At 37.5% G+C, this 15529-nt stretch overlaps 1 protein-coding gene across 1 annotated transcript in view; it reads left to right on the top strand.

Moving 5' to 3' along the window:
• The window catches only part of ABCC4 (ATP binding cassette subfamily C member 4 (PEL blood group)), a 142565-nt gene that overhangs the window by 21925 nt on the left and 105111 nt on the right, over positions 1-15529 (top strand). Inside the window, exons 7-13 of the mRNA XM_066176356.1 lie at positions 3586-3711; positions 6465-6714; positions 8304-8408; positions 12577-12666; positions 13030-13221; positions 14754-14848; positions 14955-15041. Of these exons, the coding sequence (XP_066032453.1) occupies positions 3586-3711; positions 6465-6714; positions 8304-8408; positions 12577-12666; positions 13030-13221; positions 14754-14848; positions 14955-15041 (945 nt within the window). The remainder of the gene's footprint in view (positions 1-3585; positions 3712-6464; positions 6715-8303; positions 8409-12576; positions 12667-13029; positions 13222-14753; positions 14849-14954; positions 15042-15529) is intronic.

The following is a 15529-nucleotide window of genomic DNA, read 5'->3' as shown; positions in this document are numbered from 1 at the left end:
TGGTGGTTTTGATGCCAGCTATGAGGTTTCCAGCTGCAAGGTTCTAGGCTGTGGAGATAAGAGTTTGGAGTAATTTTTCATTGTCAGACAAATTTAGTTTGTTTTTCTGTAACTTTGTCTTAAAAATCCCCACCAAGACTTGTCTCTGATGGGATTGTTGAGGCAAGTTCTTGCATCCAGATTTTCTGTTTCTTGTGTAATTAGCCATGCTTGACTTAACATTATGACTTTATAAAAGGCTTTTACATCTAATTGGAAATATTTTTGTGTTCCTTTACTCTGTACACATATGCATAGGTTTGTTAGGCGTCTTTCTTTGCATCTTCTGTTGAATGTGTTCCTTTTAGCTCTTTGGATAAGTAAAATTTCTTTAAGTGAGTTACTGGTTTTTTTTTCAAGTTATATTTCAAAAGAAGTTTTCTTGAGATACTGAGCCTGGCATTGCCATTGCATGGCCAGATATGAAGAGAGATGAGAACTACAAAACCAAAACAACATGTAGACCTCTTCATTTGTAACCAGTGTGGTAGTCTTCAATCCTTACTGTGCTGCTTCTCAAATAATGTTCAAGGGCTTTTTCTCAAATAATGATCCATTCAGAGTTCTCTCTCAAATTCCAAGGGGTTTTTTTTAATGATAAAGCCTGTTTGTAGAACACTTACCATAGATGTGTATTTTCCCTGCGTGTGCCATATGCATGGGTAAGAATCAAGCTATTTCATTTTTGGTTTTCATTATTTCTACGTTTTTGATGTTTGAGTCAATAATTAAAACACCTAGTGCTTGAGTAGTTCTTCATCTGTGGTGGCAGTCTTTAATATCCCTGTTTTACAGAAGGGAAAATGAGGCACAGAGAGATTAACGGACTTGTCCAGGGTCAGACAATAGAGTGACAAAAATCTCTTTCTTAAAGGTGTGTATTTTAAAAATTAATCAGTGGCAATGTAACAATGTTTGGGGTTTTTTACCCATTCAGTAACAGCCACTTGTTTAGATGCAGTGCAAGGGAAAGAATTTGTTAACCAAGAAAGCTTCTGCTTGTCTCCATGTGCACAGATCTTTTCCTTTGTGAACAGAAATGTGCAATGAACAGAAGGAGTTAATGGTAAAACTGGAATAGATTTTAGATCTGTAGTGATGAACGTGTTCACATGGCAGTTGCTGGGAATCTGCATGGATTTTAGGAAGGCAGCTTCTGAAGAAGCAATTTAAGTATTAAAGCTTTTGCTCAAATCCAAGCATGCTTGGTGTGGCAGTTAATTTGTGCTATTATTCAACATTGTTCTTGTGACTCAGTCGTGTAAACACGCATGCACACCAGTCCATGATGCAGCCTCAGTGCTCTGGGAGTTTGCAGATATGCATTTGGTATCCTGAGGAATGGCATCTGCTGTATTCTGCAGGATTGGTTTTACTTGCACAAGTATGAGAAGTTTTGCAAAATACATATGAACTAATATATTATTGGAGAAACAGTTCAATTATTGGACTGAAGACCATTTTATATGTAATTTATTCACAAGAGCTCAACGCTTTCACTGCTCAGTCATGCAACTATAGTATTGTTATTTAAAGTCCTTTTTCTTGAAGATAAAAACTGTGTCTAACTGCTGTGTCAGACATAATTAATACCCACCAAATATGCCCTGTCAAAGCAAAAGGGAAATTTGTAACTTGCTTAATTTAGAATGATTTTTAGTATCATAGAGGGGTCTTCTCAGACAAAAAATTTTCAGGTCCTTTCTTATTGCACTCTTGACGTGCTGTGTGAGCATGTATTGGACTGACCTGTTTGTATTCTGAACTGAATATTTTTAAACCAGGGACATGTCTTTCTCTGCAGTAATTTACCATCAGTGCACTGGATGTCTGTATACTTGAAGCCATTGTACAATATCACTGAGCCTATGGCTTCTGGTATAAAGCCAGAAAGGCTTACAGAAAGTCATACAAAATATGCTTATGGCAAGGGAGGGAAGTGTAACTTAAAAAAAAATCTAAAAAGACCACTCCTCCAACCTTTTGAGCAGTTTAAAGCAATTTGAAACACAGTGGTTACTATAATGACATTTTGGCAGGAAAACTGAAAAATTTGTTTATGAGAACTACAGCCTTTTTTGATTCATTCCAGTTTAAGAAAAGAAACCTCTGTTAACTTCATTATTTTCTACCATCTCCAACTTTCTATTATGTGGAGATCAAGCATGGAAGTTTGGTGACTTTCAGGATTGTAGGTGAGAATTGTTTGCTGCTGCAGAGACATGAGCATCACATGCTAATTTTGCCTTTTCAGTGGCGGTATGTGTATGGGGAAGAAGTGAGGAGCTATTACATTCTTTAAGGAATTGTTTTTCTGTTACTGTTTGTTTTTGAGAAAGAAAAGATGAAGTAGCAAAGATAATCTCCTTCCGTGTCGGTGTGGTTGGTTTAGGCTCTGTTATTTTCCTCAGTGCTATTACGAATCCGTGATAGCACTGGGGCCGGCTTTCTAAATGCCTTTTGTCAGTTCCCTTAGATAAATATTTTTTAATACCCTGCTTCAGCCATCGTAACATTTATGGAATGCTGGTGCCGAGAAGTTTTTTTAAAATGACGAGTAGGTGCTTGAAATTCTTTCAGGTTGCATTCATTAATTATGGTGATTTCCTCCAGTGTATCAGAGAAATCTTGCAGGGGACAGGTTAAACTGAGAAAGCCTAGTCACCCCTTCTAAAAAGATTTGAAATTTCTTTTAATGATCTCTGAATCTTAACTTTCATTGGTATATGCAAAAATAAGTAATTTAGCAGGTAAAGGTATGTTTTATCAAAATAAGGTCTACCATAGCTTTCCATGTGCAAAGTGCTTGTCTACATGAATGAATTCAGAATTATAATAGGATCTATTGGCATTATTTATGCATTTGTTATGTGGCTTCTTACTTTCAATGCTCTTTTCCTAATTAAAACTCTGCCTTTATTATTTAATTGTATATATTTTCCATTTTTTCCATCAGTGCAAACATAGTGTGGAACTAAAATAGATGTATTTAAATCAGTGTTAACTACAATTAATGCTTAAATAGTATTTTTTTTTAAAGAAACCATATCTAGATTATCTAACGAATTATAGCTCATAAACTAAGTAATCTCTGCTTCAACTACAGTTAATCCTAAAAGGTCACAAATTAGGCCAGCTTCTTTAACAGCATCAAAAGGACCTTATGACAAGGGTGGTTGTTTTGGCATTTTGAAATCCTCTTTTTAAAGTAATTTTCTGATTTTTGTTTAGTTCTAAATGCAATAAGCAACAGATACGTTCTGTAAGGAATACTGCATGTTTGCAGAAACTGACATACAGTTCTGAACATTGAATCAGCTCTCAGTTCCCTGAGAACCTGGATTACAAACTTACCTAGTCTGCTGTGTGTCAGCTTTAAGATACTGGTCTTTAGGAAAACCCTTTAATGCAATTACAGTTTACATTTCACAAATCCAGTTGTGAATCGTCTTTACAAATAAAAGCAAAAACTTCATAAATATGTTCTGTGATCATAAATTGTCTTCTTTAGAGAATCTAAGACTTTTTCCTTTGTCCTCTTTGCAGAAGCAAGACAGCTGCCTTAACAGATGTCAGGATTAGGACCATGAATGAAGTGATAAGTGGTATGAAGATAATAAAGATGTACGCTTGGGAAAAATCATTTGCAGAACTTGTGAATGGTTTAAGAAGGTAATCGTGGAAAGATACAGCTTGCTTTATGACCAGTGTCATTATCCATTTTTTACATGTGAATAAGTGCTGTATTTTGTCCTTTAAAATGCAGTTGACTTGCACTTTTTGAGCTTTTTTTTTTTTTTTTTTTTTTTTTTTTTTTTAAATTTTATATAGCAAGAGTGGAGGAATGAAGATACATTCTAAGGGAATAAAAAACTTAAACATCCTTCAATAATTCAGGCTTTTATATGCTTCCTCTAACTGATGTGTTCAAAATGAACAACTAGTAAGAGGTAGCAGTTGTAATGCAGCAATTTCATCCTCCTTTTATGCATTTTATTACTCAAGCCACCTGGGAAAGGTAGAAGGGAGAAAGACAGCAGATCTGAAATTCCCTTGTTATTCAACTGGCAAGGCCAGCTGAGTTTGGCATCCTAAGACATTTCATTTCAGAGGTTCTTTGAATCAGATTAAAACATATTAATAAATTTGACTTCCAGTCAGTATTTGCCCTTTTACTTGACATTGTAACAGCATTCATTGCTAAAGGTTAACTGTAAGAGTTTGAGTGCGTATTTCTTATAAACTGGTTTTCATGTCATGTCCCTCTCCAAAATATGGATAGAAGGTTGTTACCCTGCTGCAGATTATCTGACTTTTTCATTTTAAATGTTTTGTTTTGGAAATCCTTTTCTTAGAAGAATTTTTTTTCCCTTTACATCCATGTGCAAACTTGAAAATGTTCCCTGAGATGTTTCTTCCCATGCACATAATTGTTTCCTCTGTTGGATTATAGGATTCTGTGCTGATTGAATGTTCGTGACTGATGGGAAGCTTTTCTGTCTTGCAGGGAGCCAGAGAGGATATTTCTTTATTGAAAGCCTCCTCAGTGGGTGTATTCACATCACTAAATTTTAGATTTCCAAGCACAACACCTCATTAGGATTAGAGGCTCTCCTTTTTAATGGGAAGAAATAAGATCTTCCAGAACACATCTTGAGCCCTCTTTCCTTTCTTGAACTGTGTTGTGGAAAACTGTAAAAGTCTTAAATTTACCCAGCTGCTTCTTTGTCCAGTATTTCCACATTGGCCCTTGACAGTGGGTAGAGATGCCATCTGAACCCCCTTCCACTGCTCTTTTTTCTTGTGTCTGTCTGTATTAGTTTTCTTTTATGTGAGTTTGTGCCTCAAGATAGTGTAATATATTATATGCGGCCTGCAGGTAGGCTGTAATTTATCCGGTATTTATGGAGAGTAGCACAAAAATTTGCCAGTTATCCACAGATGATGAGAGGATTATTAAGGATTATTAAAGGGTGGGAAAAGAGTTTCATCCAGGGTTGTAGAAGTAATTGAATTAGACCCAATTCAAATAGTTTACATACAAATGTTCCTTCTCTGTACTCTGGGGGAGATCAGAGATTGTGAACCCTTAAGCTGAAAAAAATTAGTCTTTGAAACTCTTTAAAAGTCTGTCAGTTCAGCCAATTTGGCAAGTATAGTGGGAAAGTTGTTTAACTAGTTTTCCAGTAGTGCATCCTGCATACTTTTCTTTATTAAGTGGTTACTTAATTTGCTTCAAATTGTATAATCACAACTTGAGTTTCTAATCTTAATGTATAGTTTCAAGTGGAAGGCAATCAAAATTATTAAGATTTTCCCTAAGAATTGCCAGAATATGTGGAAAGAGAAATAAGGAATTGTTTTGTTATTTTGTATTTGCTAATATTAAGTAGACAAAAAGTAGAATATTTGGGGAAGGAGTAAGTTGTTGCGGCTCTCTTGATAAAGAAAAATGGTTATATTAATAAGGAGGTAAGCGTGATAGCATCCATGTGTTAGTAGATGATAATGCAGTAACATTTTGAGGATTGGACTTGCTGAGTCATTTAGAAGTGGAAGCTGCAATTTAACTGAAATGAAAATTGAGAAAAAAAATGCATCAGCAGCTTTTCAGTTGCTGGAGGGAGGCTTATGTGTCTGTGCAGTACTTCAGTCATTATTTAGCTTGGGCAATGAGTGGTAGAACAATTGGCCTTATGGATCAGTATTTTCTTAATTTATGAACCAGAATTCCTAGAGCAAAAGAAGTCAAGAGCAGGGTCCAAATTGGGAAGGATTTAGACTGAGATGAAAGGAAGTAGTCTAAACCCTGTGATACAGCTTGAGGAGCTGAATAATGGCAGATACTTGGGCCTCTTGATCTTCTGGATGTTTTTTTGACTGCAGAGTATGTGTTGGTCTTGTCATGAGTTTTGTGTCTGAACTGTACTGGATTTTGATAGTGGAAGGATAAGGAGTTTGTAGGTGCTTGGCCTTTATACAGGTTTTTTTTCCTCTTTGCTATTTCATGCAGCCTAAAAATATTTGAAGCAGATTAGAATCTGAATTAAAATACAAGTTTGACTATAGAAGAAAAAATAGTATGTTAGTTTTCTGACTCTGAAAATAATTGTTTGCTGTAGTTATTGAGATACTAAATATGATAAATTCCTCCTCTGAATTTCCAAGCCTCTTAAATTCTGCTTGGTGTTTTTGGTTTGTTTTGGATTGTTTTTTTGTGGTTTTAGTTTGGTTTTGGTTTTGTTTTGTTATTTACCATATAACGTGTTTTCTTCAGAGTTGTTTGCATATGAGTTGGGGGGGTGCAAGGGGAGGAGGAAGGATATTGAAGTAAAATCCTGAGAGAGGGGTTTCCCTCATCCTATTTTTGAGGGTAGCAGTAATGGGAGAGATTGATGTGATTCGTTTATGTTTTGCATTTTTAGGAAGGAGATTGCCATGGTTATGAAAAGCTCCTACCTTCGAGGACTGAACTTAGCCTCATTCTTTGTGGCAAGCAAAATAACGGTGTTCATGACTTTCTTGGCCTATGTACTGCTTGGCAACGTGATCTCTGCGAGCAAGGTGTTTGTGGCAGTGTCCCTGTACGGGGCAGTGAGGCTCACGGTGACCCTGTTCTTCCCATCAGCTGTGGAGAGGGTGTCCGAGTCCGTGATCAGCATCCGACGAATCAAGGTAGCCTTACTGCCTGGGAGGGGCTGTGCATTCCTTCTCTCACTCTGCTTTGTTTTAATGGCACTGACAAATGCAGCCTTGCTGTGGGTTTGCACTTTGGGATTTGCAATGGAATAATGTGTTTTGGGAACTGAACGTGTTGCTGCGTATGCAGGTGCAAAATGATGACATGCGCTGTAGGGTAGGCTGAGATGTAGAAGAGTGGCATGGCAAAGAGGTGCTGTAGACATCTCTGAAGTAAGAGGAACTTGTGTACAGATATGCAGACATGCTGGGATTGGGATTTGAAGAACAAGGCAGGCAGATGGGAGCTATAGGATTTGTATTTCACACTGCAGTACCCTGTCATCCATGGAGGAAAGGTGTGAGCCCCAACTTCTGCCTTGTAGCTGCTTTCAGTGCTGGAGTGAAGACTCAAATTCAGTAAGAATGGGCATTGGAAGTGCTGATATCTGGTGCTAACAGAACAAGAGTGTGTTGTACAGGGTGGACTGCTGTGTTAAAATGCTTGGCTTCTCACTGCACTCTGTAACAATGCCCACCAGCTGGAGTCTGAGATGTACCTCTGTGCCTGTAAAAGCCTAGGAGTAATCTCCCTGCCCTCCCATGACTCCTGATGTCCTTCTCCTGCTTCCTCTTAGTTCCTGCTCTCTATCTCACATCTGCAAACTCTTACCTAAGTACTTGTTAACTAGTCTTGGCTTCTACGATCAAGACTTTACATCTCTTCCCAAAATACTGTCTGCTGCTGCCTGTTTAAGGTCCTTAAACTCTGTGAGTCAAAGGACAAAAGAATGTTTTGGGTTTTGTCGTATTACTTTGGTAGGTGTTAGCCTTGAAAGTTTTCTGTGGAAATAGCCCCTTTCCTTTATAAGTGTGTTTGGGCTATTTATAGTGTAGCATCAGGCAGGGTGTGGTAGAAGTGTGGCTGTGGTACAAAGTGCATGCTTATGCAAAGTGAAGGAAAAGTTTGCTGGCTGGGATGTAATGTAGAATAGAAATGGAGTAGTGAAAGTGCAATGAGGCAGTTATGCAGATGTAAGCAGGTTTCTTTTTTTGTTAATATCCTGGATTTTAAAATGAGGAAACATTCAGGTATGTTCTGCCTTCTATTGGTCACTTGAAGAATGCTTAATAGAGACAGTGGACAGCTGCTTACTGTGTCCTCATTATTCTTCCAATGGAATAACATAAACCTTTGCCATCAAAGCAGTGGAATGGGAAGGTGTTGCTGTAAGGATTTAACCTCTTCTATATGGAAAGAGGGAGTTAAACAATTTTAAAAGTTGTTAGTGATTCAAGGAAAAGACAGGACTGGTTCTTAAGATCCATTTCTTTCTGGAATTCTTTATTGAGCAGGTGATTATTAGAGCCCTTCCCTATTAAATCTGCACTTCTGGAGGTTTTTCGGGAGGGAGAGCTAGCTAGTTGTGCATTGTTTTGGAGATGTAATTCTTTTATCAGTTCGTGATTGTTTTTTCCAACTCCATAGTTAATGTTCTGTATGCTGCTTTCAAAAAATGTGTTTGGGTTCCTTTCCTGTCTCAGTCTCACTTTAGGCAATATCCTCTGCTTTTCTTTTCTTGCAGAACTTTCTGATGCTTGATGAGGTCTCACACTTCAAGCCACAACTGCAAGGCAATAATGAAAATATCATTCTTCATGTTCAAGATTTGACTTGCTATTGGGATAAGGTAAATTTCCTTACATGTTACATATATTGGTGCTGTTGGCATTTGAAGTCTAAAATGCAGCGTGTGTATGTGTAGTGTGCTGATATTTTGCATTCTGTCCTTTGAGTTTTGAGAATCCTTTCAGTGTGTTAAGCTAACTCTGTAGAATAGTACTGAAAACAATATCAAGTGCATCTTAAAAGCAGCTGTTTCTTGATAGTATACTAAATGAAAAACTTTGTGTTTCTTGGGGAAAATATCTCTATTAACAGCACGGTATTGTGGCTGAGGTACTTAAATTGGAATTAAGGACAGACAGCATAGCAAGGGGAGCCTTATCGTGTGGGGTTTTTTTCTGTGAACTAAATCCTTGATCAGTCCATTAGTCTAGAACAAGTACAATATAATACTTCTCACAACAGATTTGAAAGCTTTAGAGATGAGTCAGCACATATTTGTTGCTCTGTATTTTGAGACTGTTCAGCTGCACATTTTTTCTGCTTAAAATGAACCAAACTCACCAAAATCGCTAGAGAAAGGGACAATAAATGTGATAAATTTATTATATATCTGTTTTATGTAAGGAAGGCAAAGGTTGACTGTTTCTGTTTTAAAACTTTAATTTCTATGATAAGCAACAATTTGTGATCAGCTGTAGGTTCTATTGCAACCTGCCAGTATCCTCACACAAGAGAGATGTCAGTCTCCATTACAAGTGCTGGAAGCTCTAAAAATGACTTTTTCATATAAATGTAATGCAAATAAGACATCACATATTTCCCTTTCTAAACCCTGTTCCCCTATCTCTGCTGTGTCCCAAGGAAGATCAGGTGTGAAAAGTATGTGAGGATCTACCTACTTGCAGCTACTCAGCTGCAAAAGGAAATTGTTATTTTATTCTGCTTTACTTTGTCAGACTTCTCTGTGGCATCAAGGTTTCTGAGGCATTGACCAAGTTTTTAGAATTAATTGATCTAAAAGACTTGATTGTGAATGCACTGTAATGCAAAATGTAGTGTATTGCTTAATCTTTGTTTTCTTCTCAAACTGACTTCGGTACTTTTGGTACTTTTGTTTTGGTATAACAATTTATAGGAAATGGTTGCATAAGGTGCCCATAAAAGACTTTTTTTTTTTCCATTAGTTGTTTATATTGCATAAAGCAGGGTAGCATGACTGGAATTACTGGTTTCTTTTCTGTTAAAAAAAACCCCAAAGCCCAAACTGACAAACCATCCACTAAACTTGTTAATGTAAGTTTCATTTTGATATTTAATTGCAGTTTGCCTGGGAGAGGAACAGTTCTCTCAGAACTGTTAAGATCTGCTCAGAAAGTTTCTATTATGTACTCTTAAAATGACACAAAATAATTTTGTAGACTTGCTCACTGAAAAAGGTGTTAAGTTCTGATTGAGGCAAGTTATAAAAGGAATAATATAAATATGTTATCCTTTGACAAGTAGCAGGCTTAGCTTGCTTCCCTGACTAGGTTTCTCAAGACACTTTGGATGTCTGTACAGACACTCTACAGTGGGATGATATATTTTTTATTATTTTTTAGAGATTGTGTGCCAAAAGTGATAATAAAAAAACCAACCGAGAAGCAACCCATGAATTCAAAATTACTTGAAGTAAAAAAGGGATTATTAGCTACACTTTTAGGAAAACAGCCTAACATGTTGTACTACAGTTTCTCAAAAGATAAACAAAGCCAATTAATTCCTGGTCACACTCTTTACTTTGGCAAGTATTATCTTGAGTACCACAGGCTAGTCTGATACCAGCATGGAACTAGGGATTCTTCAGTACAGCTTTTTACAGATGTTCCTTGAATTTACAGAACAGTCTGTCTGCTCAACTGAGCAACTTCAGATTTAAAATCTCAGCATTTTAACAGAGGCCAAATTTATCGCTTGTAATTTTAGTCCTTACATGAGAAACCTAAGTAGTATAATACTTCTATGCAATATATGATCTCTGTGTCCCTTGGGTGGGCAGACTATTTCATTTTCTTGTCTGTAAGAAGTGTAAGGTCTGCCCAAGCTCACCTAAGGAGTTTCTGCCCCTGAAGGGATCATTCTTGTGTCCTCTTGTCCTTGCATTCTGTCTGTTGCCTCACTTACGCAGGTTGTTAATGCCGGTTTGTATGACCTTGTGGTGAAGCAATTCGGAGGGATAAAGCAATAGAAAATGAATCACTGTTAATGAGATTGGTTTCCTGATAGCTGAGTCCGATGAATGACACATGCAAGGTTAGGCAGAAGGAAGAAACTTAGAGACACAGCAAGCTGACAGGGCACAGGAGAGCTGGGACATTTGTGCTAGTGAGCTGCCTGGTGAACTTAGCTGCAGTATTGCTCTGTGCTCTAATTCCTAAAAATAGGTGTGTTGAATTCAGGACAAATAGTCTTTAATTATAAGGAATGCTATTTTGTAAAAACATCATGCCCCTTTAGGTGCATGTGGTTGTGCTGCTTGCTTGAATTACTACTTTCGTATAGGCTCTGTAACTTCCAGTACTGCTTGAATATATAGTATGGCAGTAATAGTTTAAAAAACCTTTAAAAATCTGTCTGTAATTTTTTTGGCTCTTACGTTGTAGTTTTTAAAATTTTTTGATGTGGGTGGAAATGTCTGTGCACTTCTGTGAATACAGAAGCACAACCTCAGGAGTTCTGAAGAAGGGCCTGTGTGTCTGAAAGCTTTATTTTTTCCATATAGACATTGATTTAGTAAGAGATTTTTTCTCTTCCTACAAACTCTGTATTAAAAAAATAAAATCTTTGGCTGCCATAAATTTGTAGAGTTCTCCTGTCCTTAGCCCTAGGTGAGCACCTGAGCTGTCTACTCTGGACAGAGGAATCAATTTCGGGGTCAGATGCTGGTTTGGGGCGGGCGGTGGGGTTGTGCAGAGAAAAGGAAAAAAGTCCCTGCTGCCACCTTGTGGAAAGCTGTAATTTGCAGCCAAAGTGTTTCAGCCGAGCTGCAGAAGGAGCCTGAGTTCAGCTTCTCTCTGCCTGAGGCTCTCCTGTGGACCCTGCAGAGAGAGCTGTGGCAGCGGGGATGCCTGCCAGGGATTTCTTCTGGCACGACTGAGCACGTATGTGCTATCCCAACCATCGTAGATGTGGGTGGATACTGGATTTCTGTCTCTTCCAAATAATTTGGGGTGAATTGCAGGCTTCCTCCTTTTGCAGTCCCAGAACTTTTTTTGTCTTGTGTCGTCTTTTGTGTGGAGTTAGGGTGGTGGCCTTTTCAGCCGCTTGAACTTCAAAAGGTGGACGGAGATTTTAAGGTATTCTTAACCTTGCTCGTCTGTTTTTGGAGCTTAAGGCTGGGTTTTTGTTTGGTCCTTTAATTGAAGTACTTCTTGGGGTTTTTTAATGCCTCTATATTATTTGTGTTTCAGTGTCAGTCAAGCTTAGTGCGGGCAAAGATGCGTGTGAAGGCAGATTCTGTTACAAAGGTGTTTTGCTTTAATGAGGGGGTGCTGCACCAGGTCCTTAGAAATTGCTGTTTAGCCTAGCTGTTAAAGACGTGAGCATCCTTTCTTTCCACAAGTAGGCATTTTTGCAACCTTGATAGAAGAAGTGCAAAATATGTTTGCAAATAAGCTCATCCATAACGTAAAGGACAGGTGTATTAGAAAGGAATGTTAAACAGACAGTCCTAGGGGTAGTATGAATGAATAGCCAGATGAAGTTGTGTAAAATGAAAACGGCATTTTTCTGGTTTTGCTTTGGATAGAGCCTTGACCAGAGCAAACACAGCCCTGGCTTTCCTGAGGCTCTGAGAGCCTCAGCCCTCCATTTGTCTGTGTGCTCGGAGTCACTGAGCGTGTCGTGCTGGGGCTGGGAATGCCGGTGCGGTGGCCAGCACAGAGTTTGTGTTTCTGAGGCTGCAACCCAGATATGTGGGCTCTGAGGAAGCCCTGCTTCTGCTGCCTTTGGCCTCCTTATTCCTTGAATGCTGTTTTAGCTGTGTTGCATGTTCGTGGTGAAGGATGAGGGTCTTTCAAAAGTGCTTGGGAGTTACTGAAGAGGCAAAAGCCATATGCCTGAAAATATGGTGGGCATATGGATTGGTAGTTTATAGTGATGTATGCACATTGTTTGCTGTTTCTGAATATTTATTTTGATGGTTTATATTTCATTACTGAGAAATCCTGACTTTTTTCTCAAATCCCCAGAGTTTAGAAACCCCAGCACTTCAACAGGTTTCATTTACTGTCAGACGAGGGGAGTTATTGGCTGTGATTGGTCCTGTAGGAGCTGGAAAAGTAAGTCTTAATATTTACACCATTTCGTGAGGCTTTTGATTCTCTTAAATGTGAAAACTAGAAACCTGAAAACATACAGTTCCTTTATGTATATAATCACACATTCCACATGAGGATACTGGCATTCAAGATAGGCCAGTGTCCTTCTGGGTGGGGAGGTGGTGATGTGGAGCTAAACAGTATTTTGCGTGTTGCTTCAAGACTGCATGAGAAGGGTACTGGTGCTTTTCTACTGTTAGCAGTAGTTTGAGACACAAGGTGAGATGGGCCATCATGCCAGTAAACACTGTTCATTCTCTCTGATGTCTTTAATGCAACCAAACTTTTTAATTTTTACTTTATTTCTTTTTAAATCTTTTCCAGTCTTCACTCTTAAGTGCCGTGCTTGGTGAACTGCCTAAAGACAAAGGTTTGATTAACGTTACTGGAAGAATTGCCTATGTTTCACAGCAGCCTTGGGTGTTTTCTGGCACTGTAAGAAGTAATATACTGTTTGACAAAGAATATGAGAAAGAAAAATATGAAAATGTTTTAAAAGTCTGTGCTCTTAAAAAGGTAAGGCTCTCTCTTTGTGTAATTTCTTTCCTTGATCGTTATTTTTATTTTAGTGTTCTTTCAGACCTGTGGTACTTGCTGCAATGTACAGTATATGGAATTGATCATTATAAGTAGCATGTGAAATAACTCCTGTTGCTCTTCAGAAATGTGTAATTATTTTTTGCCATCCTTGTGTAAGGCATCCTCTTCTAAGTCCCAAAACTTCCACTAGAGGGAAGTATAGCATGCATGGAGCACTGACAAATTTGGGAAAAGCTGTTCCCTATTATTTCGTTTCATAATTACATTTTAGCCCTTTTCACTGGTATTTTAGTATGTGTGTGTGCAAATGCAATAAGGGGCAAAACACAAATGATCAAGCTACCACTCCTTGTGACTTCCGTTTTGCAAGTATCCTATATGCTTTCCTTTGAAATAAAAGTTGTGTTTGCTGTGTATTATGCGTTGCCAACAGCTATCAAAAAGAACCTTAGGGCTTTGTACTGGAGAACTTGCTGAACCCAAGTAGTTTCATGAAAAAATATATTTGAAAGGTTTGTGTGCAAAGGAGTTTGTGACATGAGATATAGAAGAGGATTAAGCCAGATTTGTCAAGAAACAGACATTTTGCTTGGCAGCTAAAAAGGTTTTGTGCAGCATGTTATGATATTTCTGTCAGCAGCAACACAGGTGAAAAGCAGATGGTTACTGTAATGAACGTTTTTTGCAAGATTTTAACGTTTGGCAGATAGAGTTTTAGTATCTCCTGCTGATATTCAGTCATGCTGATTGTCTACTCAAGGTTTTAATGACTTTAAAAGACAGCAAACAGTCTTAAAAAAAAATCCCCACTTCATTCATGATGGCAGATTTGCTTTCATGGTTTTCTTGCAAATTTATGTGTCTTATAAAAGCTGTGAATAAGCTTTCAGAATATATTTTGTAGCTTAATGTAAAACTTCTGTGTTTCCCGAATAGCAAATACAATAATATGACATGGAACACTGTAGAATTTTGTTGTCTTATCCACAGTCCTGAGGTCCCAAATAAACCAAATCTGTGTGATGAACGTTGTAGTTATTTTTCCTGAATACATTGCAGTAAGAATAAAAACAGTGCCGTTTTTAGGGACATTGGCAAGATAATTTACCAATAATAGTTAGTTCAGTTTTTATTTTTTGTGACAGCCAATTTTGTTCTAATAAAAACTAATAAATTTACTGTCAGACTTTTTAGTATTTAATTTGATTTTCTGAATCACCAGTAAATATTCTTTGTTAGAGTAAGGATAGTAGTGCACCTTCCTCTGGTAGGGCTGTAGAAAAGGTGAACTTTAGGTTTTTCTGCTTTCTCAATTACCTTTTGCTGAAAGTATAGCATCATAAAGTAACTGCAGATATTACATTTAGCATGAAGCCTTATGTTTTAATGTGTTGTGTTAATATTTCTCAAATAAGGAGCGTTATGTTAAAACAGCTTTGTCAGTCTTTGAAGTTAAAATGATTAAAAAAAAAAAAAAAAAGTTTTTATCTGTTCTTTCACGTTCACAGGACTTGGAATTATTGGCAAATGGTGACCTAACAGTGATAGGAGATCGTGGAGCTACTCTGAGTGGGGGACAGAAGGCCCGTGTAAACCTGGCCAGGCTAGTGCTTTTTGCTGCTTCTAAAATTTGTAAACTGTCAGACTCCAGTGACTAAAGTGAACTAATGTAAGGCTTTGTGATACTGACATTTCTTTGAACCTTTTAGAGCCGTGTATCAGGATGCAGACATCTATCTTTTGGATGATCCACTGAGTGCAGTAGATGCTGAAGTTGGAAGACATTTGTTTGAAAAGTATGTTAACTGCTTTATTTTAATTTAAAATGCAACTGTTATATTGTAATTCCTTATCGAAAAACTTGGGAAAGCATTTCTGGGGAGATGGATTTCTTCACAAAACTTAGTACATTCACTTTCTGATTTGTTTTTCCTGTATTTTATGTAATTGGAAGATACAGGGCTTTTTTTTTTCTTTCCCTCTCTGTTTTGCTGATTTTGTTCTTTATTTTTAAAAGCCCTGTAAAAATGTATTTTGAAGATATTATAAATAGAAATATTCTGAAGGGACTATATGCCATTTTCTTAAGGAAAACATTGAGTTTCATACATAAGTATGAAATAGTGGAGTTTATGAATATTAGTACTGAGTGAAGAATAAAATGGGATGGAATTGTAAATCTCTTCTTTGTTTGCTACAACCTTACTTGCTGGTAATAAGCACTTAATTCAACTGGCTAAAGGAGAGGAAAGAACTGTCTTAGATTCTTGAATAATTTTTCATA

The sequence above is a fragment of the Chamaea fasciata genome, unplaced genomic scaffold (assembly GCF_029207755.1).
Source record: "Chamaea fasciata isolate MVZ Bird 193981 ecotype frontalis unplaced genomic scaffold, bChaFas1.0.hap1 SCAF_2, whole genome shotgun sequence".
Taxonomy (NCBI): Eukaryota; Metazoa; Chordata; class Aves; order Passeriformes; family Sylviidae; genus Chamaea; species Chamaea fasciata.
The sequence above is the reverse complement of the archived record's forward strand: the minus strand, read 5'-3'. Positions and strand labels throughout refer to the sequence as shown.